General features: G+C 41.3%; 1 protein-coding gene across 1 annotated transcript in view; it reads left to right on the top strand.

Moving 5' to 3' along the window:
* The window catches only part of cacna1db (calcium channel, voltage-dependent, L type, alpha 1D subunit, b), a gene marked incomplete at both ends in the record, with an annotated part of 127,180 nt that overhangs the window by 102,162 nt on the left and 2,689 nt on the right, over positions 1 to 22,329 (top strand). The window contains 7 exon segments of the mRNA XM_084333553.1: positions 1,517 to 1,653; positions 3,438 to 3,554; positions 9,471 to 9,931; positions 15,678 to 15,818; positions 18,015 to 18,172; positions 19,915 to 20,027; positions 20,169 to 20,303. Of these exon segments, the coding sequence (XP_084189679.1) occupies positions 1,517 to 1,653; positions 3,438 to 3,554; positions 9,471 to 9,931; positions 15,678 to 15,818; positions 18,015 to 18,172; positions 19,915 to 20,027; positions 20,169 to 20,303 (1,262 nt within the window).

Here is a 22,329-nt window from a genome sequence, read left to right as displayed (position 1 = left end):
TAGGGAGAGAGGGGAGATAAGGAGATAGGGAGAGAGGGAGATAGGGAGCGAGGAGATAGGGAGCGAGGGAGATGGAGTTAAACAGACGTCACTTCTCCTCGGTCTCGGGAAAAGGAGACGGGAGAGCGGACGAGGGAAAAAAAGAGGAGGTTCTAGACGTTCTCGACGCGGCCTCTGTTTTCTTCTCACGCAGTCTAACTCCCCCCCGTCTGCTTTAGCAGCGAGCAATCTGAGTGAACCAGACCGACGCCTGGCCAGAGTGTCTGCTGCACCTCCTCCTTGCATGGCGACTAGTATGTCCTGTTGTAGCAGCTTCTTCTTGTGGTTCAACGTAGCACCTGTCTCTCTTCTTGCACGTTCCGATCAGCGCACACATCCTGTTGCTTTCATCAGACCTAACTTTAAAAAGCTCCTCGTTCCAGTAGTAGCCGAACTGTGCCGTCGCTGTGTGTTCCATGTGCATCTACGCGTCTCCTGTGTGGTTGTTTTTGTCGCCTTTAACCCTTTCACCCGCCGCCACACTACATAAGGTTAACCCCCTTTAAGGAAATTGGAACATGAAATTAAGATTGAAGGCTCAAAGTCAAGGCTCGGAGCTCAAAGTCTCAATGTCACATTCCCCGGAGCGGGCACGGTTAGACGCCGGTCAACTGAGGGCGACGTAGCCTGTGGCACTCAAACCTGGTTCTTACGAACCTGGCAAGTTTGTGTCCGCGACAAGTACCGTATACTGTCACCTTTATTGTACAGGTATATACACTGGGGCCTGTCCCATGTTGACAGAGATTCTTCGCCAAAAAAAAGGGTGCACGCGTGCGTTCCGTTAGTGGTTACAATAATATCGCATTTGTTCGGTACACAGCGCATACTGAACCGAAGGTCCCGTACTGAAAGGTCCCGTACTGAAACGGTGCGGTACGAATACGTGTAGCCTACCGTTACACCCCTAGTGTTGAGGTGTTCTGATGTTGACTCTGAGAGGTATATACAATGGTGTTGAGATATGTGTTGAGGTGTTCTGATGTTGACTCTGAGAGGTATTTACAGTAGTGTTGAGATGTGTGTTGAGGTGTTCTGATGTTGACTCTGAGAGGTATTTACAGTAGTGTTGAGATATGCGTTGAGGTGTTCTGACGTTGACTCTGAGAGGTATTTACAGTAGTGTTGAGCTATGTGTTGAGGTGTTCTGATGTTGACTCTGAGAGGTATTTATAGAAGTGTTGAGATATGTGTTGAGGTGTTCTGATGTTGACTCTGAGAGGTATTTACAGTAGTGTTGAGATGTGTGTTGAGGTGTTCTGACGTTGACTCTGAGAGGTATTTATAGAAGTGTTGAGATATGTGTTGAGGTGTTCTGATGTTGACTCTGAGAGGTATTTATAGAAGTGTTGAGATATGTGTTGAGGTGTTCTGATGTTGACTCTGAGAGGTATTTATAGAAGTGTTGAGATATGTGTTGAGGTGTTCTTCTGATGTTTACTCTGAGAGGCTTGGTGTCTTTGGTCTGTTCACTCAGATGATGAGGTAACTGTGGGGAAGTTCTATGCCACCTTCCTGATACAGGACTACTTCAGAAAGTTCAGGAAACGCAAAGAGCAAGGCCTCGTGGGAAGACGCTCATGGGAGGGGCTGAATACCACCATGGCTCTACAGGTCAGTATCACAGGTGTTGTGTGTGCGTGTGCGTGTGTGTGTGTGTGTGTGTGTGGTTTATTTGTTCATTTATTTGACTATTTCTTCACAAATAAATCAGACGAAGGATTTTATGAAGGAACATTCAACCCAATGTATTGAGGTCAGTTATCTTGAGTGCCACCAGTGTTTTACGGCACTAAATACTAAATTGATGGTGTTGTGAAACCTTGGTAGCCAAAGAGATATCATCACATCCTTAAAATAAAATAAAAATTAATTAAAAAGGAGTGAACCGGAAGTGAGAAAACTTTTTTTGTCACCACACAATGTATTGTTGACGGTTCAGTTTGGGCCCAGAGTCGTGAAAAACGCTTTCTTAATTAATTTTTTCTTAATGAATAGAGTCCACACACTGCTCCCATTGTGTGTTTATTGAGAGATCAAATCATCCTGATGAGGATCCTCTGTGACGGTAACGCCAGCCTCTCTCAATAGACACACAGTGAGAGCTGTTAGATTAACCGTTGAAACGGACTCTATTCATCTGGACGCTGATCCTCCGCCTGTCCTGCGCCTGATCACCAGAGTGGATGTTCTGATTGATTGATTTTATTGATTATATTGATGGATTAAAAACACACAACAAGGATCCTAAGGATTACATGAGAAAGAGTAAGACCCTTATTTCCGTCATGGTTCCAGGGCCACAACAAAAACGAACATGACAATGACACAAAACACATACATGTACTACTACAACTACTTATTGAAGCTACAGGTTTGTACACGTGGAGGGCAGAGGTGCACCGATACCTCTGTATGACTACTGTACCTGATATAGAAATGTTTTGACGGCTACTTTATTCCATAGAAAACTGTGCGGTTACATTTGTAAGTTTTAATCTAAGCAAATGTCAGCCTCCCATTTAATTGTATAATAGAACTTATAGATAATCAATCATATAGTAGTAGTCATATATCATTGATTAGCATTGTGCCATACTCAGTTCTTGGTATCTGTGACATTATAATCGGGACAGGGAATGAGTATTTCACCCTGGTATCCGATACATTCAAGTAACAGTAAAATAAATTATAATACATAAATAATAATAATAATAATAATAATAGTAATAATAATAATAATAATAATAATAATAATAATAATAATAATAATAATAATAATAATAATAATAATAATAATAATAATAATAATAATAATAATAATAATAATAATAATAATAATAATAATAATAATAATAATAATGATAATAATAATAATAATAATAATAATAATAATAATAATAATAATAATAATAATAATAATAATAATAATAATAATAATAATAATAATAAACATTAAAACCATAAATGAGAAAACTGTAGATAAAAGGTTTGTGATAGAAACACATATAATATGTACTGAAGGTCAAGTGCATGCTTTAGCTTGATTTAAAAAGACCCAGTTAACGTGCATGATTTACCTTGATTTCGGTGTGCATTCATGGGAAAATGAAAATGCAAGTAAACTTAAATGTTTAATTGTCTGGGTTTTTTCCAGATGAAAGGTAACCATTTAGATGCACCGATTAATCTATAAAAAATAATCGCAGCTCTAATGTGGGTATGTGGTATGGGGTGGGGTTCCTACTTGTGCATACAGTACATGAAGTTCTTGTGAGTATGAGTTTGTTTGGGTGCGTGCATGAGGGTGTGAGTTTGGATACAAATGTGTATTTTTGCAGCTGTGTGTGTGTGTGTCCGTGTCCCTTCCTGCTCTCAGATGCTTGTCTCCATTGCAGGCCGGCCTCCGTACGCTGCATGACATCGGGCCAGAGATCCGTCGTGTCATATCATGTGACCTGCAGGAGGAGGGGCTAGTAGACGCTTATGGAGAGGAAGAGGAGGAGATATATAGGGTAATAATACTTTACAATTTCATAGTGACACACTATATAAACACTGTGATTGTTCGAGACTCCCTATTTCCATGGCATTTTGCCCATGGGGGTTTGATAATGAACCTAACCCTTACCTTAACCTTAACCTTTGCCTCACTGGAGACTTTATGCCTAAGCCTAACCTCAACTAGAGATACTTGTTATTACTTAAGAGACTTTTGTTTTTATCAACCAATTCATTTAAAGGGGACCTATTGTGAAAATGGCCTTTTCCTGTGTTTTGCATTGTTTTTACAGAATATGGGGTTGTCCCAACACTGAGAAAATGTAGAAAATGTCACGTACACACTCAGCCATAAACAACCGCACCGGAAATATGCTAAAGAGGCCGTTTGTAAAGATAGCGAGAATTATTGTTCTGAGGTAAAAAGAGTAGGCCTACCTGCGCCTGTACTACGCCTTGCTTCTCGGTGTCTAACCACAATGCCCAACTGACCCCAGTTATGGGTCTATGGCCTGCACCTCTGTTCCTCCTTCGAGGTGTCAAATAACACGATGCCCTCCTGACCCCAAATGCAGCTACAAAGACGGGAACTTGTAGGGGGTTTGTTGGAACAAGGTGGTTAAGCACGATTGTTAAAAGGTCATGTCAAAGATCACCCACGGCCATTGGAAACTGTGTGCGCAGCGCAAAAGCAATAAAGGCACGTTACACAGGATTAGACCAACCAAGTACAATTCCTAACAATGCTCTTTTGTGTTGGTCTGATTGGGGTTGAGTGGATACAGGGAAGGGGTTGCTATTTCTGGCTACACCTCAGGCGAGAGAGGTCTGGAGAAATGCACAGTATAATAGGTTACTAAACTCCAACCAACACAGAATCAGAACAAAACACAAAATATACAACAATACCAATGGAGGTTCTTTTGTCTAGAGCAGGGGTTCTCAAACCTTTTTATACCACGACCCCATTTTATTTTGGATTTCTTTTGGCGACCCCACACTTAACACTTTGAGTGCCAGCCACGAGAAATCTCGTTAGTTCATGCCATGCGTTGAGTGCCAACCGACGAGAAATCTCGTTTTTAATCGTAATTTTTTTTATTATCAATTTCCATTCATTTTTCATCAATCTAGCTTCACGTTACCAGTGGGGATCTGTCTGAGCTCGAACAGGGAAAATACTGCCCCCTATCGTCTCTCCGGATGGTATTGCACCCCATTGGATTGGACTGAATGACATGGATGGGAAAAAAAGAGTCCGGATTCCACATTTTACTTGTCAGAGTCTGAGCCGATCCCATTCATTGCCCACCATCAGAACAGCGTGGAATATGTCTTTCGACCACCCAGCGTTGGATCAATAAACGCGATCGATATTTGGAATGGCGATCAGGAATTGGAATAATCTTTTTGGAGAACATCTGATCTGAGGTAAGGAATCTATTTTACCAGTCTTGGGATAATCAGAGCTGTTTTCACCTATATATCAACGTGTCCCATATATGTGTGTGTGTGGCTGTGAGTGTGTGTGTGCTGATCAGGAAATAAGATAATCGATTTTTCAGCCCGCTTCTATAGCGTGCATAAGTACACATATACTATTCGCATGTTCGAATCCAGCTCCCGGCGTTGTCACCAGCTTGGCTGGCCGTTCACACTAATACAATTGGCAGTATTAGAGGGTGGGAAAGCTGGCGGGTGGGTCCTGGGCGTTGTGGACAGCGACCCCTACAGTTCGGTCGGGGCGCCTGCTCAGCAAGGGTAGGATCTGGAGAGAGGTAGTGCGGCCTCCCACACGTTACACTCTCCCAGTGAGAATCTGCGCGGCCAGGCTGGCTGCCGGCTGGCTGCACATGCGTCGGAGTGCGTAGGGGAAAAAGTAGGGGAAAGTGCGCAACAACCAGGAAGGGTGGGATGGGAGACAAATCGGAAAAAGAAGGAGGGGGAAAAAGATAATAAAAAAATAAGTACACATATACTATCGATAATCTAGCGTTTATTTGAAAACTATTCATAAATAGGCCGAAAAATGACAACATGTTTTGTGTATTCCTGCAGAATCTATTTTTTTTGAAAGTTTAAAAAAACGAGCGTTTTTCAAAATGGTATAAAACGGAAATGAACCGATTAAAAGACAATCCGTTTTGACAATGTTGACTGCAAACAAGTCATTGATAAGCGACGGGTGTATTAGACACATAGCCATAATTTAAGATATAGTTTATGCGTTCGCAAATATGATCGCCCTCCATTGACTACAGCGTTGGCACTCAAGCGCCTATTTCTGGCACCCCCTGCTGGCACGGAAAGTGTTAATGTATCATGTGATTTCAACGTGGAATTAAAGCACACGTTGTTGAACTTGATCATGCATATTTATTAGAAAATTGTATTACAGCGCTATGTTATCAATACACATTTATAAAACGAGGCATATTTAGCCATATTTAGTTTTTTTTACTTGCCAATGTGCAACCCCACTGTCACATAGCCGTACTGTATTGTACCCATTCTGCAATCTGTTAATACAATTTTCATTCAATCAATCACAGCGCAGATTGATTGATTGAATGAAAATTGTATTAACAGATTGCAGAATGGGTACAATACAGTACGGCTCAATACACACAATTGTTAAGGGGATGCAGACCAAACAAAGACTTTCGTCTTGTTTACATCAGGGTCCCCCATTTTCAATTCATAATGAATTGTAAGTAAGGGTGCAACTTGCACCGTGCAATCCATTCTTTGTGGATCTAGCCCTATGTGTGCACTACTTCAACTAGTGGTCAAACGTTCTATAGCATCATCTTAAAATAACTCGTCAACATTAAGGGAAATGCACTTACCGTCCTCTCCAGACAAGAAGGTAGATACCAATTTTCCTCTCTGTGTTCAGTAGGAAGCTATCTGGCTGCAAGCTAGCCTAGCTTAGCATAAATGAATGGAAGCGGATACAGATCAGCTAGCCTAGCTTAAAACCTCCGGGAGAGGTGAGGTTTTCATTCATCTGTTGCATGTTGTGTGTCAAATGGGTTGAGAAGAACCATGGTTTAAGATAACTCAGGGCTGAGAATAAGGAGGGTGAAAAACACTACAGCCTATCCGCTTGGTGTGAAAGTACTTGACGTATTCCACTCAGAGTTGGATTCACGTTAGGGGGGGGGGGGGGGGAGTCAGCATTGCTTGGGGCTTGGGCTGATCGCTATACTATACTAAAGTATGGTCTAATGTATAAGTATGTTTTCATCTCTTTCTGCAGCTTTCTCCAGAACGTGATATATAGCCCCAAATGCATTATATTGATGATGAAATACAGTTTGATGGCAATCAGCGCGATATAAAAAATTCCAACTAGACGTACTTCTAGAAGTTACTACACGTCATCTGATGTTGACCGGATGGGCGAGGGGGCGTTTATAATTCCGTGGGCAGCGTTATACCAATCATCTAATGTGGGTCAAATGTTGATAATAGCAGTTAGTATCGAAGACGGTAACGTTACACGCTCAAACTCACCCCAGTCTCCGCGCGCCGTTGGGCGATCATCGTAGAGTAGAAATTCTATCATTATGGGATGGCGATTTACCCGGTCCATCTCCAGCTTGTATAATGGTATATACGTCCAAATCATGTTGTTTATCGAGTTATTGGCAATCGATCGCTATGTAGCGTGACGAGCCAGAGTCACGGGACATGTACCGAGTGGCCGGAAGCAATACGGACGTCTAGCACAACCTCTATGGCACATCCTGTTTAAGCAATTGCGCCGATCGGCCACCAGATGGCGCTCCTGAACCGCCAGAGAGCTCAGTGGGTCCTGCTGGTGGATCTCAGGCCAGCGGAGGGGACATATGAATCCGATCGCAGATTTTTGAAATATTGATATAAGGACGACGTAAAGCGTCCTCCGGCAACTTGAGCATGGCCGGGAATGACGTCTAAAGACGGTTCCCGGCACCCAAAGTGTTAACATTACATATCTCTTGTCGTGGAATTAACACAACATTATGCATACTTTTGACAATAAATAAAATCTGAATTTGTTCTTACTTGCTTGCCTGGGTAAATAAAGGTTATAGAAATACAAAAAAAAAAAAAAAAACTATGATTCAAATTCCTTTTCACAAATCAGTATCTTGGCGTCTACCCTTGTTAGCCTTGTTAAATGAGATGGTCTGGTGCACGGAGGAGACTGGGGTTGACGCATGCAGATTGGGGCCCTTGCATCATGGCACGTACGTATGCCCATAATAGACCAAGTAAAAATGTCCGTTAGCATCATCTTAATCAGACGGATAAAGCGATGGTTTTATCCAGATTATTTGATTATTGCCACTTCCACTAAATGTATTAATCTAGCTACTAACTGGGGAGACAGTGATAAATTACAGATAAAGGAATATAGCAGGACAATCGGTTACGATAGGCCTCACGTTGAACGGGGATTCCCCAGTCCTGTCGCAGCCGCTCAATCTCTGAAAACGTTGGAGCAAATTTCCAGACAAGCGTTATTAGGACGAACTGACTACATATTTGGAATCAAAATGGGTACATTCTCACCTGAAAAAATATTAAAACTGTATAATAATGGTCATAGGTCGTACTTTAAAACAGCGTTCGGTGGTAAATAGCCGGCATATCTGCCAGACTATGAAAACAATTATGCCAGCTAGTTGTTAGTGTCTATGTTGCATAGCAACCACCTTGCAGTGCAGGCAGCCAGGACGGCCTATTTTATTTTTAACATTATTATTTACTAATAAAAAATTACTAATAATAACAAACAAAAAGTGTGTCTTACTTTCATATTGCCACAGCCTACTTGGTAACTGTTTTTATAAAAGCAATAGCTCATCAGGCCATGGCATATATGGTTATTATATCACTACGCCCCTTAACTGTGATATAATAACTAGGGATGTCCCGATCGCCTTTTTTTTCTCCCGATCCGATCCCGATCATGTGATTTTAAATATCTATCGATCCGATCGTTTCCGATCTGATCTTTCACATTAGTAATCAATTTTGACGCATTTTTGTCAGAAACTGGCGGAGCGAGACAAGCCCCTCTGTTGCCTATAGTCCGGGGCGCGAGCGCGGAGGCTTTTGTTATTACATTCACCCTGAGAAATGTGAGAAATATTAAAAGTTTCAATATATGTTTGTACATTAGTATACATTCAGTGTTCGACTTACGTAATGGTCCATTCTGGTCTGAAACGCTGACGATAATCCTCAGTCACAGCAAATAATTGACGTTATCCTCCAGGTGAAAAGTTAGTCTGAAAACTTCGCCTCCAGCCTGTCCTCCTTGCAAACATTGCAACTGGCTTGACTTTCTATTTTAAAATGCTTAGTTCCAAACCTCTGACATTAAGTCTAGCTGCTCAAGTCAGTGGATATTAACCGTGTTTCGGGAGCGACGTGTTGGTGTGGCAGAACACCGGTCTAAATTAAAGGGAATGTGTTTGTTGCAACGGTGTAAATTAAAGGGAATGTGTTTGTTGTGGACAATTATTCTGCTCTGTGTGACAATAAATACATTAATGATGATATATTATATGTAATTTAAAACCAAAACTAAGGCCTCCGTATGAGTTTAAGACGTGGACATGGTCATGTTTGTTGAATAATTTTTTTTTTGACTGCCGATTTTTATTATTATTTTTTCCCGATCCCCGATCCTCTGAAAAACACGTGATCGGCGCCGATCCCGATCACGTGATCGGATCGGGACATCCCTAATAATAACCATATACCATGGCCTGTCGTGAGCTATGCCTTAAATACATAGTATATATACTATGCTTGCAACAAAAATCACATCGGATTCATTTTAAAAGCTCATGCAAATCTTTGCCTCAGTCTGATTAAAGTTAGCATTTTAACGAGCTATACTTCTATCTGCAACCTGTGTCTCTCCACAGAGAAATGGCGGCCTGTTCGGTAACCATGTCAACCATGTCAATGTAGACCAGCAAGGCTCCGCCCACCTGACCAACGTCACACAGCGACCTCTTCAAGTCCCTCCCCCTTCCTGCTTCCCCTTGATCAAACCCGCCCTCCCCGCCAGGGGAACCAATGACAGAGACATTGAAAGAGCCGGGAACACGTCACCGATCCAATACAACCACCACTACCACCCTCCTCACCTCTATAACTACCCGCACTCTGGTGCCGCCTACCACCAATCCCCCATCTCCTCCAATGCCAACCTCAACAATGCCAACGTGCCCGCAGTCCTCTCCATGACCAATGGGAGGCGGCAGAAGCACTCGTTAAAGCGGGACCGGCCGCATTCTACCACCAATGGAGCGCTGGCGTCCTCTGGCCCGTCCTCTCACAGGAAGCAAGAGCACGACGCATCTTGGAAATCACATTCCACAAGGTCAGTTGATGGAGATTTAAGAGGAGTTTTTATTTTGTTGGTTGGCACATACAACTAGAAAGGTGCACTCAGTAGAGTGCAAATTTTCACCAGGTGGCAGCATAGAGAGAGCAGATCTCCCCGCAATAAGCAGGGCTGGTGTAAAGAGGAAGCAACAGACGTTATTTCATTGTGAAAAACCCAGACCGGAATGCTGCATATTTTGTAATTATATTATGCCATGCCCATTTTCTTTTTAATTTGTTGTTACCATCGGTAGTGTGATGGTAAAGGGTTAAAGCAATCAAACACCAACACTTCACAAACACTGGTCTTATCATGTATCACAGGCTATGACAAAATACAGTATCGTCATCATGGCAGGTAAGAAAAATAGTCAAGTTCCTCTCCATTTCTCTCCCAATCACTTGCACATAATACGCACACACACACAGCAAATTGGGGGGGGAAATCAATAGTATGTTTGTCCCCCAAAAACACACGACCTGAATGGTAGGGGTGTAACGGTCAGTGATGCCAGTAACGCGTTACTAAGTAATCTGAAAACTTTTTCCCGAAAATAGTAATCTAACTCGTTAATCTTTACAAGCCAGTAATCTTATTGCAGTTACTTGTCCAAGTGGCTGTGCGTTACTATTTCGTTACTATCTTACTATCTCATAATGCAGGCAGAATGCAGTATTTTCTTTCGTTTTCGACAGTCAAAAATACATTTTGAGCTGTTTTTCTTATTTGGGAGTGACGTCACATGTCACGTTTTCAAAGCGTGTCTGAGAACGCAACCCACCCATGCTGGGTGGGTTATTATTGCTGTTATTATCAGGCTGACCAAAACATAGCGAGCAGGGAGATGCTCACGCTGGTAACGCTTTCTTGCACTGGAAGTTCAGTCACTACTTCATGTTTGTGTCAGCTAAGCCGGGTGAAAAAAACATTCACTATGCGGAGGAAACAAAATACTGTCTACCGCTAAAAACAGCACATCCAATTGCATTGAAAGCATCTGGAATCACAACACAGCACGACCAAACGGATAGAAAAAAAACCGAAGCCGAAGCTTCGACTAGCTACAGGAGGACTCGGAGGTCCACCAGCCAAACAGCAAAAGCTGTATTTCAATAAAAAAAACACCCGTAAGTGAGCGAGAGCTGAAGAGAATGGTCGGGAGATATGTTGTTAGAAGAAATGTTGGTGGGAGTCACTTGCTTCAAAGACTGCAGGCCTTCCAGATGCCATAGTGCAGGTATGTTCCACCTTCCTAATTTACTCTGCAAAATGTACTGTGTACTCGTTGCTGCTAAACAGTCAGGAGAGATTGTTGCTTTTCCTTTTGATTCATATATATGATGGTGGCTAAGCAAACGCTCTTATTTGCCAAATACTGTTCATTTACAGGTTAAAGACAAGAGAGACTGATGTTCATAGAGAATTTTTTAGCCTACATGTGGTGTTATTCACCGTTTTTGTTTGGTGAAACCACTCGTTGCTGCTCAACAGTCAGGAGAGATTCTTGCTTACCCTTTTGATTAATGTATATTTGATGGTGGCAGAGCAAAAGCTCTTATTTGCCAGATTTACAGTTAATTTACATGTTAAAGAGAGACTGATTGTATGTTTATAGAGAGACATTTATAAAAACAATTGAATAGTTACAATTGATATAATTGAATAGTTCAGCCTGCATTTGTTAGATGTGATACACTGGTTTTGTAAAACCACTGGCTGGCTGCTCTAATGCTGTGAGCATCAGAGACTGTTGCTTTACCATACTTGATGGTACAGAAGCTGAAGCACTAGTTTAACAATTTACGTTATGTGCAGAGAAACAAGTTAAAAACAATTTATGCACTTTCAATAAAGCGTTTAAAAAAAACTGTTGGGGGAACGACGACGACTTCGTAACCTAGTTACTTTCAAAGTAACTAAGTTACTCTGATAATCAAGTAATCAGTAAAGTAACTAGATTACTTTTTAAAGGAGTAATCAGTAATCAGATTACTTTTACAAGTCATCTGTGGCATCACTGGTAAAAGTATGTGTATTCGTCCCGCGAATTTACGGTACGGCCGTCACGGTGCGGTACGCGCACCCATGCAACGAATACGCCACACAGCGCAAACACACCCACATGCAGGCACTCGCGAGGTCCGTGCGAGAACAGCGTGCGTGGCCGGGCACACCGAGTCAGACTTCAGAGCGGCGAAAGTGCACGGAGGAGAAAGGCACATTTACATTGGAACAGCTGCAGGGTCATTACAGTTTTCTTTCATTTTCTTGTTCGCCCAATAACGTTAACCAAATGAAACCAATGGAAAGAAACACACACGCGCGCGCGCCAACAAACACATCAACATTCTCCCCCACCGGACTCACAGGCACAATCAAATAAAAAGAAGAAACATACTTTTCCGGACAGATCATCTGAGCTCCACTGTGTTTAAATCCAAATAATCCTCTGCCATTGTTGTAATATGTCATCTGTTCTCTAGTATTCAGTCTGGTCGTGAAGTTAAATTCTCTCTGGAAGTGAAACTGAAACTTAGCAAGGATAAGTTTAAAGGGGCAGTAGGCAAGTGGATGCCTGAACACAGAATGACACCAGTATCACTAATTACCACGGCAAGCCTATAGAAAATTATTCTATTTAATAATAATAATTATAATAATGATCATAAATATAATATATACATAAAAAAAAATATTACAATTAAAAAAAATATTCAAACAATTTATATTAATAAAAATTATTATAAATATTTTTTTTCTGTTGTACCGAACTCGTACCAAACCGTGACCCCAATACCGAGGTACGTACCGAACCGTGGCTTCTGTGTACCGTTACACCCCTAGTTGATACTGTTATTTTGATATAAACTCCATTGCAGAGATGGTTATTAAGACAGTATTTATGAGGAATGTGTAAAGCGTTCAATTGTGAATGTCAGTACTCTGATACAAATAATTTGGTTGATTGATTGATTGATTGAACATTTTTATGAACAGATTGCAGAATGGGTACAGTACAGCTCAATACACACAATTGTTAAGGGGATGCAAACCAGAGAAAGACTTTCGTCTTGTTTACATCAGGGTCCCCCATTTTCAATTCATAATGACAGTTCATGAAGTTTATCTTGGAATAATGATGGATAAGATAACGTTATTTGAAGAAGCTCTTGCTACCCAAACTCCTGTATCCAATAATAATAATCATAATAAATCTATCTGATAGACGGGACCCTGATGTAAACAAGACGAAAGTCTTTTTCTGGTCTGCATCCCCTTAACAATTGTTTGTATTGAGCCATACTCTGTATTGTACCCATTCTGCAATCGGTTAATAAAGTTTTCAATCAATCAAACGTCTCATAACTTCCGTGTGGGTGGTGACAACTTTTCTGAGCCAATGGACGCTTTGCGTAGACGATAGCAAGTCGTTTCCCATCATGCATTTGCGTCGAGCAGTCGCTGGAGAGGTACTGTGGTGCCTGGCTCTGAAGACTGCGCGTGGCTCGCTCCCGTGAGATTTCCACGGCTCGCCTAGTCAGAGCCACAGAGACTTATTACTTGAATTGACAAACCTAGCGTAGAGATTCCATAAACGTAAGATACTCTATCACAGCATGACATTCCTTCCCGCATGCGACATTGAGAGCCTTGTTGCACATGCATTTTGCATCTTATTACCCATGAACATCCATCACCCCCTGTCTTCACCTTTTTTCATCGAGAATGTGAGGAAATACATGCACCTGCATTATCCACCTTATTAAATAGTATACGATAAAGAGACCGTAAGGATGGGAGAGAGAGGGAGAGAGGGAAAACACGAGACAAGAGGTCTTGAGCCGGATTCAAACCCACAACGTTGTGAGTACATGTTAATATGCGCCACAGTCTGCTGAGCCGTGAGGATGCCTCGCTGAACGAATGTACAGTACTGTGCTCGTGAGAGATGCGTGTGAATCAGGGCGTGTCGGGGTGTGAGAGATGTGTGTGAGAGAATAAAATGTTTACAAGATCCCACATCCAACCTCATCAACGTCTTATGACTCACGCATGGGATTAGTCTGCATTCCCAGGAAATGTGCCTTTAGGCGGAATCTTACTTTATAGGTACCAATGATCACAGCCATGTTGCATAAAAAAAACCTTGTATCTCAAAATAGGCAACAGTACAGGACAACATGTATTTGTTGAAATTATACAATAGGTTTGAATGGGTTTTCATGAGCGCTAGGGTCATAAAACCTCACCATAAAGGGACAATGCCGATTACCATTCTCCAAAATGGTGATTACAATTACTGTTTGCTTTTCAACCCTCAATGTAGCGCCTGCAACCTTTAGACACACAGACATGTCAACCTAAACCTACAGTCGTGAACATTATATACATGTCAACCTACAGTAGTGACCGTCATACATGTCAACCTACAGTAGTGAACGTCACATACATGTCAACCTAGTGAACATCACATACGTGTCAATCTAGTGAACATCACATACATGTCAACCTAGTGAACATCACATACATGTCAACCTAGTGAACATCACATACATGTCAACCTAGTGAACATCACATACATGTCAACCTAGTGAACATCACATACATGTCAACCTAGTGAACATCACATACATGTCAACCTAGTGAACATCACATACATGTCAACCTAGTGAACATCACATACATGTCAACCTAGTGAACATCACATACATGTCAATCTAGTGAACATCACATACGTGTCAACCTAGTGAACATCACATACATGTCAACCTAGTGAACATCACATACATGTCAACCTAGTGAACATCACATACGTGTCAACCTAGTGAACATCACATACATGTCAACCTAGTGAACATCACATACGTGTCAACCTAGTGAACATCACATACATGTCAACCTAGTGAACATCACATACATGGCAATCTAGTGAACATCACATACATGTCAAATTCAATCTAGTGAACATAACATACATGTCAACCTAGTGAACATCACAACCTAGTATGGTAAGACTTGCTTAGCCTCATCTTTAAATGCATAATCCATTTAATTTAGTACTTGCTATGGTCTACTAAATGAACTACATGAATCCATTCTAGATTTAATTATTTACCCAACTGTGTTTTGAGATTAGATTTGTTAAATATGTGTCTCCTTGTGTTTTGTCATCGCATGCACCCTCCCTCTCCTCCTTCTTCTGTGTCCTAAACAAACCTGAATGGCCTCCTGGTCTCCTCCTCCAAGCAGGACGCGCTACTATGAGGCCTATATTAGGTATGTGCATGATTATGTCCATCTGGTGTTGCTTCGGGGTGGAGATGAAAGGATCTTTCAACAGTTTTTCTGCACGCTGTCCCCATAAATAATGTGTCTGAATCACCCACTGATGGTGGTCGACCCGAAAAAAGGATTCTAAAAGACATTTTCTCAATTTGCACATTTTTCAATTGCAAATTGCAAAGATCATTAGCACAGGATTGCAATTTCAAAAACTAAATATATGTTAATTTGCATGAATCCCCTTAAATCCATTTGTACAGGATTGTCACATTAAAGGGCAAGTTCAAAATGTTTGACCCCTAGCCCTATTTCCTACTCATGATGTTGTCTCAGTATAATCCATGCTTTGCTTCACATTGGTTCCCCAGCTCCTCTTTAATGTAATGGGGGCCACTGTAAAAAGCACTTTGAAGCAAATCAACAAGCAGATCGTCCTAACTTTGACCTTTTACCCGAGGTCGGAGACGGGCGGCGGTCTCTACCCCACCATTCGCAGAGAGGATCCAGGGGGCGGGGACAGCGAGGACGAGCGGGCGTCGGGGGAGTACTACAGCGGGGAGGAGTTTCAGGAAGATGACATCATGCTCGCCAGTGACAGGTATCGTCACGGCAACCAGTGACTTTCCCCCTTAGCTGTATCGTATCTGTATCGTTGTCATGTTTCTGTACGGAACCCAAACGCAGAACACCGGACAAGCAGACAAGGTAAGAAATTACTAGTCTGTATTAGATGGGGAGAACAGGTGTCAGGCAATAATAATAATAATAATAATAATAATAATAATAATAATAATAATAATAATAATAATAATAATAATAATAACTTTATTTGTATAGCACCTTTCATACAGGGGATTGCAGTTCAAAGTGATTTACATAAGAAATAAGACAAAATCAGTGTAAAACAAGCAGCAAGAGCAAAGCATAAAGTGGGATAAAATAATGCAGATATATTAATCAAATCATATAAGAACCTCACGTCCAATAGGCTTCTGTAATCTGTTACAAAACATGATAAAGGTTATAGTATGCACCCAGCGGATAGTGGGGCGTAGAGATACAAGTAAAAATAAGTAGAATAATAGCAAGGGTAAAATGAGCAGACATACTGTATCAAATCCGTTTTTCACATTAGGATCTAACATCTCAGATCCTGGTTTGATTCAGTTTTAGTAGAATAGAAAAGACATGAATCATGAAATGAGCACATAAAGTGCAGACATACTATAAAATCAAAGTTTTTTTTACAGTGCAATAAAATAGTTCTGGATTACTGTTTAACAGTTCAAAGTCGTCTTTACCTTCTGTTTGGTATCCACAGTTTAAAACCTGACGGTCTTCCCCCACTTTGACCCTTGGAACCTCCCACTCAGGCAAGGCAGAAAGACAAACAAGCAAACTGCTCATGCTAACTACTGAGTTAGTCTTCTATTTGTTCTAAACAAACGGCTGTTGCTGCTGGTGACGTAACACACATCGCTTCCTGGCACATTCTCCTGGGAATGTCCTCCCAGACACCTGTGTTTAAAACAGCCAAGAAAATGTAAAAGCATTTATTTTGTTTATTTAAACGGATCCCCGTTAGCTGACGCCTAGTAAGCGGCAGCTAGTCCTCCTGGGGTCCAACAACATACATATACACAAGATAACATACGCCGATAGAACATAAGAAAAGCATATATCACAAAGAAAATGAATCGTAGAATAGAGAAAAAACATGCATCATAGAATAAAAATAATAAAACAGGATGAAAAAACAAGAGATAAAATCCAGTTAGAACAAAATAAAATAATTGATCAGGGTGTGCATGTATTCAAGCTGTGCTGAAGAGTAAAATTGTATTGTGTGTGTGAGTGTAAATAGTGTTTAAGATTTATTTTAAAACTAGCCTTTCCTTTGATGTTCCGAACATCGCTGGGAAGACAGTTCCAGGATACTATCGCCCTATAAAATACCGCCCTTTTCATAAAATTAGACTTAGGTATTTTGAGTAACTCTATGAAAACATGTCATTAAGTTAGCAGATAATCGTACCTTAACACTGAGCCATGAGAGACGTGGTGCATGCATGTGTCTAGCTGCCTTGTTTTGAGCTACTTGTAGCTTTCTGAGTAGACCATTGGATGCAGATGGCCATACTACAAATACTAAAACCATAGAGCAAACAACTTGACGAAACAGCAATGATGGGAGATAAGGTGAGCACTTCCGTGTGATTGCAGCCACTCTGCCCATTTTGGCAACCACCTTGTTGATGTGATCGGACCAAGACAATGTACCGTCGAGCCAGAGTCCTAAAAGCTTCACAGTCTTTACTTGTTGTATGTTTAGACCCTCAATCTGTACATTCTATTTGGGATTGTGTGATAATGTGTCTATAATTAGAGCCGAAAATAATGCACATTGTTTTTGATATTAATTTAAGTATATGTTTATTTGATTTGATCCAGTTCTATATAATGCTAAGCTCACTAGACAGAACCTGACTAAGCTCTGTACATGTGGCAGCCGATTAAATAAAAATGAACTTGGTATAGGTAGAATCACTGTTGTGTTATATCATTTGGCGATAGAACATGGAAACATTTATTTATTTATATGAAAATGTTCAAGATTATTACTTTAAATAGCCTACAATTGACCCACCCCTTTATTAAGCTGATATAAATCTCCATGATAAAAATGTATAGCAGCTTACATCACTGTAAACCACAGGTATGCTATTGTTTTACTATAGTACATATTTCTATGGGCCCTGTTCTATCAATTGAGCTTCTGGTGGGTTTTGTGCAGGATTTCCAAAAAGGATTGCCAAGACCCAGAGGGAGACAACGAGACGGACGCCACCCAGGGTTACCACCACCCCGAGTGTTACCACGACGACGACCAACAGCCCATCTACCAGGAGGGCAGGAGGTCGCCTAGAAGATGGCTGCTACCCTCTCACCAAGGTGAACACACATAGCGCTGGCTGTTGTTTGTGGTAATCAGTTCTATGGGGTTCAAGATGATTTGGTGAATTGTCATGGATGGATCATTTAGATTAAAAGGCCCAATCAGTGATACAAACATGAATAAACCAAAGATAAGAAATAAGGTCAATGGAAGCACGTTTACATTTTCTAGTTGATTGAATGAACTATTAATACAAAAACTAACACTTGGCAACAGGCCAATGAGATTGTGATTGTATTCAGTGGGTCAAATGTTTATGTTGATAATGTTTTAAACATAATGTTCCTAAACTGAAAAGCACTAGTTATTTTTTTTTTTATTCCATATGATTTCATTAAGCGACCACAATGGGAATATGAAATCCACGAAAATTTGTTCTGAATCTCCTGACTCATTTCCCCAGCAGGGAGAAACGAGCATGAAGACAGGATAGAGCTAACACACCAAGCGCGGCGCTTTTGAACGCATCCTCAAGTCAAGTCAAGTCAATAGTTTTATTTGTCACGGCATACAGTGAAATGCGGGTGGTCATGCCCGCAGCGATTGTGCAATAATACAAGTAATAAGAATAAGACATAACAGGTATAATGTACATAAAGTTAAAAAAAATGCTGAGCGATTTTAAAAGACATGCTGAGCGATATAGGGCAATACAGTGTTAAGCTACGGATGAGGCACTGGGTCTTATGTACACTACTATACAATACTATACAATATACAGTTATACTATATATCCTTATGCTATCTTGCTATATCCATCTATTACTATACAAGAACCACTCCCGTTCTTTTTATTTATTTTCTTATATTTTTTGGAGTCGCTGCGAGTGAATCTGCCGGTGTATTTCTCTGGAGTCCGTGTCCGGCATGCCGAGATAATAACCTTGACGTGGCCGAGGGAAGCAGGCGGTGTTCGGCCTGCGTTGCGCTTCCAGTCTGTTTCAGGAGTCAGGCGTTAGGATGACGTACTGACTGTGTGAATATCTTGTGTGTTGCACCTCCTCCCAGTCTGTTTCAGGAGTCAGGCGTTAGGATGACGTAGTGACTGTGTGAATATCTTGTGTGTTGCACCTCCTCCCAGGCTGTTTCAGGAGTCAGGCGTTAGGATGACGTAGTGACTGTGTGAATATCTTGTGTGTTGCACCTCCTCCCAGTCTGTTTCAGGAGTCAGGCGTTAGGATGACGTAGTGACTGTGTGAATATCTTGTGTGTTGCACCTCCTCCCAGTCTGTTTCAGGAGTCAGGCGTTAGGATGACGTAGTGACTGTGAATATCTTGTGTGTTGCACCCAGGGGCGGACCTAGCCCATTTGGCGCCCTAGGCGAGATTCACCACTGCGCCGCCACCCCCCCCCCCCCCCCCCCCCCTTTTTTTGTAATTTTTTATTTTTTTTATGGCTTTTTTCTTCATAGTTCTCTAACGTTAGTCTTTCTTTCCTCAACGTTCAATTCTATAAACACTTGACCGATACCCATCAATGCACAGCGCTCTAGCATGTTCTGACTGTGAACACCTAAAGCTGAGGCTCAGACCGACCGACCGTTTTAGATTTTTGGCTCATTTTCCCTTATGTTAGAATTTTTTTAATGTAAAAATAATGGTTGCAGATATATAGGGGGGCGCCAAAACTGCACATAAAAAAAAAAAAAAAAAAAAAAAAAAAAAAAAAATTTCAGGAGTCAGGCGTTAGGATGACGTAGTGACTGTGAATATCTTGTGTGTTGCGCCTCCTCCCCAGCCCCCCACAGACCGGCCTTCAGCTTCGAGTGTCTCCGTAGACGAGGCAGCCAGGATGACGTCCCCTCCTCTACGCCCTGCACCACGCTGCCTCTGCATCTGATGCAGCAACAGGTGACACACACTCACTCTCTCACTCACCAGTTCAATGTCTAACATCTACGTAAGTGTCCTTGTTTTGTGTTCAATCTCCGCAATGGTTTCCTTCATGGATTCCCTTTTTTACCTTCAACCTCATCTCTCCTGGTTGCCTAGGTGATGGCGGTGGCAGGTCTGGACGCCAGCGGAATCCAGCGTCTGTCTCCGACGCGGTCGCAAGGCTCCTGGGCCACACCCCCTGCCTCGCCCATTGGCCGCGACCAGTCACCCGGCTATACACCCCTCATACAGGTCTGACCAGGACGCGTGAATATTAAAGGCAACCAACTTGTGTTCGGCTTTTCTCTGATTGGCCGTGACCCCCCGCCCCCACGCGTAGGCAAGCGGCAGCCGTCCCACGTCCCAAATTAAATCCAAGGAGCAAGCGGCAGCGCGGGCAACCAACTTGTGTATCAACCAACTTGTGTTCAGCTGCGGTAGCAGTGGAGCGCTGCTGACTGATTATTATGTTTCGCGTTTTTAACAACCAACTACCAGATTCACTCGTCACTGTACATACATTTTTTAGATGGATGATTGTGGATATAATATAGAAAACACATCATTATGATATTGTCAGATGGCGCAAAATACAATGGTGAGTGAGAAATATATCTCCAGTGATAAAACCCAGTGCTCTATGATACACAGCGTGGACGGGCTTTCAGAGGGAGAGGCATGCATGTACATAATTTCACCATAATCAAATACAGACATAATTGTGTGGCTTGACGCAGCAGCGGCGCACGGAAGCCGGGGACAAACCACCGCGTCGCCCCGCTGGCGCTTCAGCAGCCTCCACGGGCGAAATAACATATAACGTTACAGCGTACAGTTCCACACTGATGTACAGTGACACCCAGCAGAGTTTCTAGTTACAGTAGTGACGCGTGAATCGATAGTCCTAACAGTGTTTATTATTAAGAGTCAGATAGTCCGCACAGTGTTTATAGTCCTAACAGTGTTTATTAGTAAGAGTCAGATAGTCCTAACAGTGTTTATTATTAATTAACGTCATAAACCACATATCCGTTGTAGAAGCCCTTCAATGACAGCGCTCTCATATTTTGCGAATGCATAAACTATATCTTAAATTATGGCTATGTGTCTAATATGGCTGTCGCTTATCAATGACTTCGCGACAGCCATATTAGACACTCACTGTAAAGTCAACTCTTGCTTTCCACTCCAAAGGACATAAGGAAACAACTCCAAGTTCCAACTCCAAGTAAATTTTTATTTTCAACAGTTTCAGTTGCAGTTGATTCTTGACTGGTTGGTTCTTCATATAGGTTGAAAACCTTCGAAAACAAAGAAAAACGGTTTTAACAATGCAATAAACATAAACAATAAACAACAATAACCATCTTTTCAAACCAATAAGTTCTTTTTAAACATGGTTGATTTTAAACATTAAATATATATTTTAAATAATCAAACGTCTTTTAACGATAGTGTTTACACAATGAATGCCAAAATGTAAAGTATTAAATTACCTTATAAAGTCGACATTTTAACACAGTCTTAAATTAACTCGACATTTTAACCCAATTATTAAAGTCATTTTCAATTAATCATTTCTGAATTGTAACCTTTAATAAATGATTCAAGTTAGTAAACATTTGATTCAAGTCAAGTAAACATTTGGTATTTTAAATTGAATAAGTGAAGAAATATAGCTAAACTTTAAGCTTGTAGATCAGCTCTGATTGAACAAGGCATTTTAAACCTTTAAACATGAGTTGTCGACCTTTTTAGTAGTCTTTCAAATTCTTAAATCATTTTAACATTTCTAACTTGGTCTTAACTTGTAAAGAGATACTTTTAAACATAAATGAAAACCAACTCTCAAGCAAGTGAATGTGTTGACTGAAACAGTTGGAGCTACTAAACACACAATTGAATTAGCCTGATTTTAACCACATTTAAGCAGAAGTATAAATAAACAGTAGAATAAGTAGAACATACAGTAACCGACCATTGGCGTCTTTGGGGGTAGAGCTCCTTGGGTCGACCTTCAGCTTGCTTTGTTTGTTTGTTCTGGGAGTGTCTCCACCACCAGCCTTTAACAGCTGTTCAATCAGCCAACGGCAGCCATCTTGCAGTTGATGCACTCTGGGAGATGTAGTTGGTAGTTGTCTGAGGTGTCTTGACATGCTCTACTCATGAGTTTTAACTCAACACTCACTGTACATCAGTGTGGAACTGTACGCTGTAACGTTATATGTTATTTCGCCCGTGGAGGCTGCTGAAGCGCCAGCGGGGCGGCGCAGTGGTT

Source organism: Notolepis coatsorum, assembly GCF_963971535.1.
Source record: "Notolepis coatsorum genome assembly, chromosome: 17".
Lineage (NCBI taxonomy): Eukaryota > Metazoa > Chordata > Actinopteri > Aulopiformes > Paralepididae > Notolepis > Notolepis coatsorum.
This window is presented reverse-complemented; position numbering and strand designations above follow the sequence as displayed.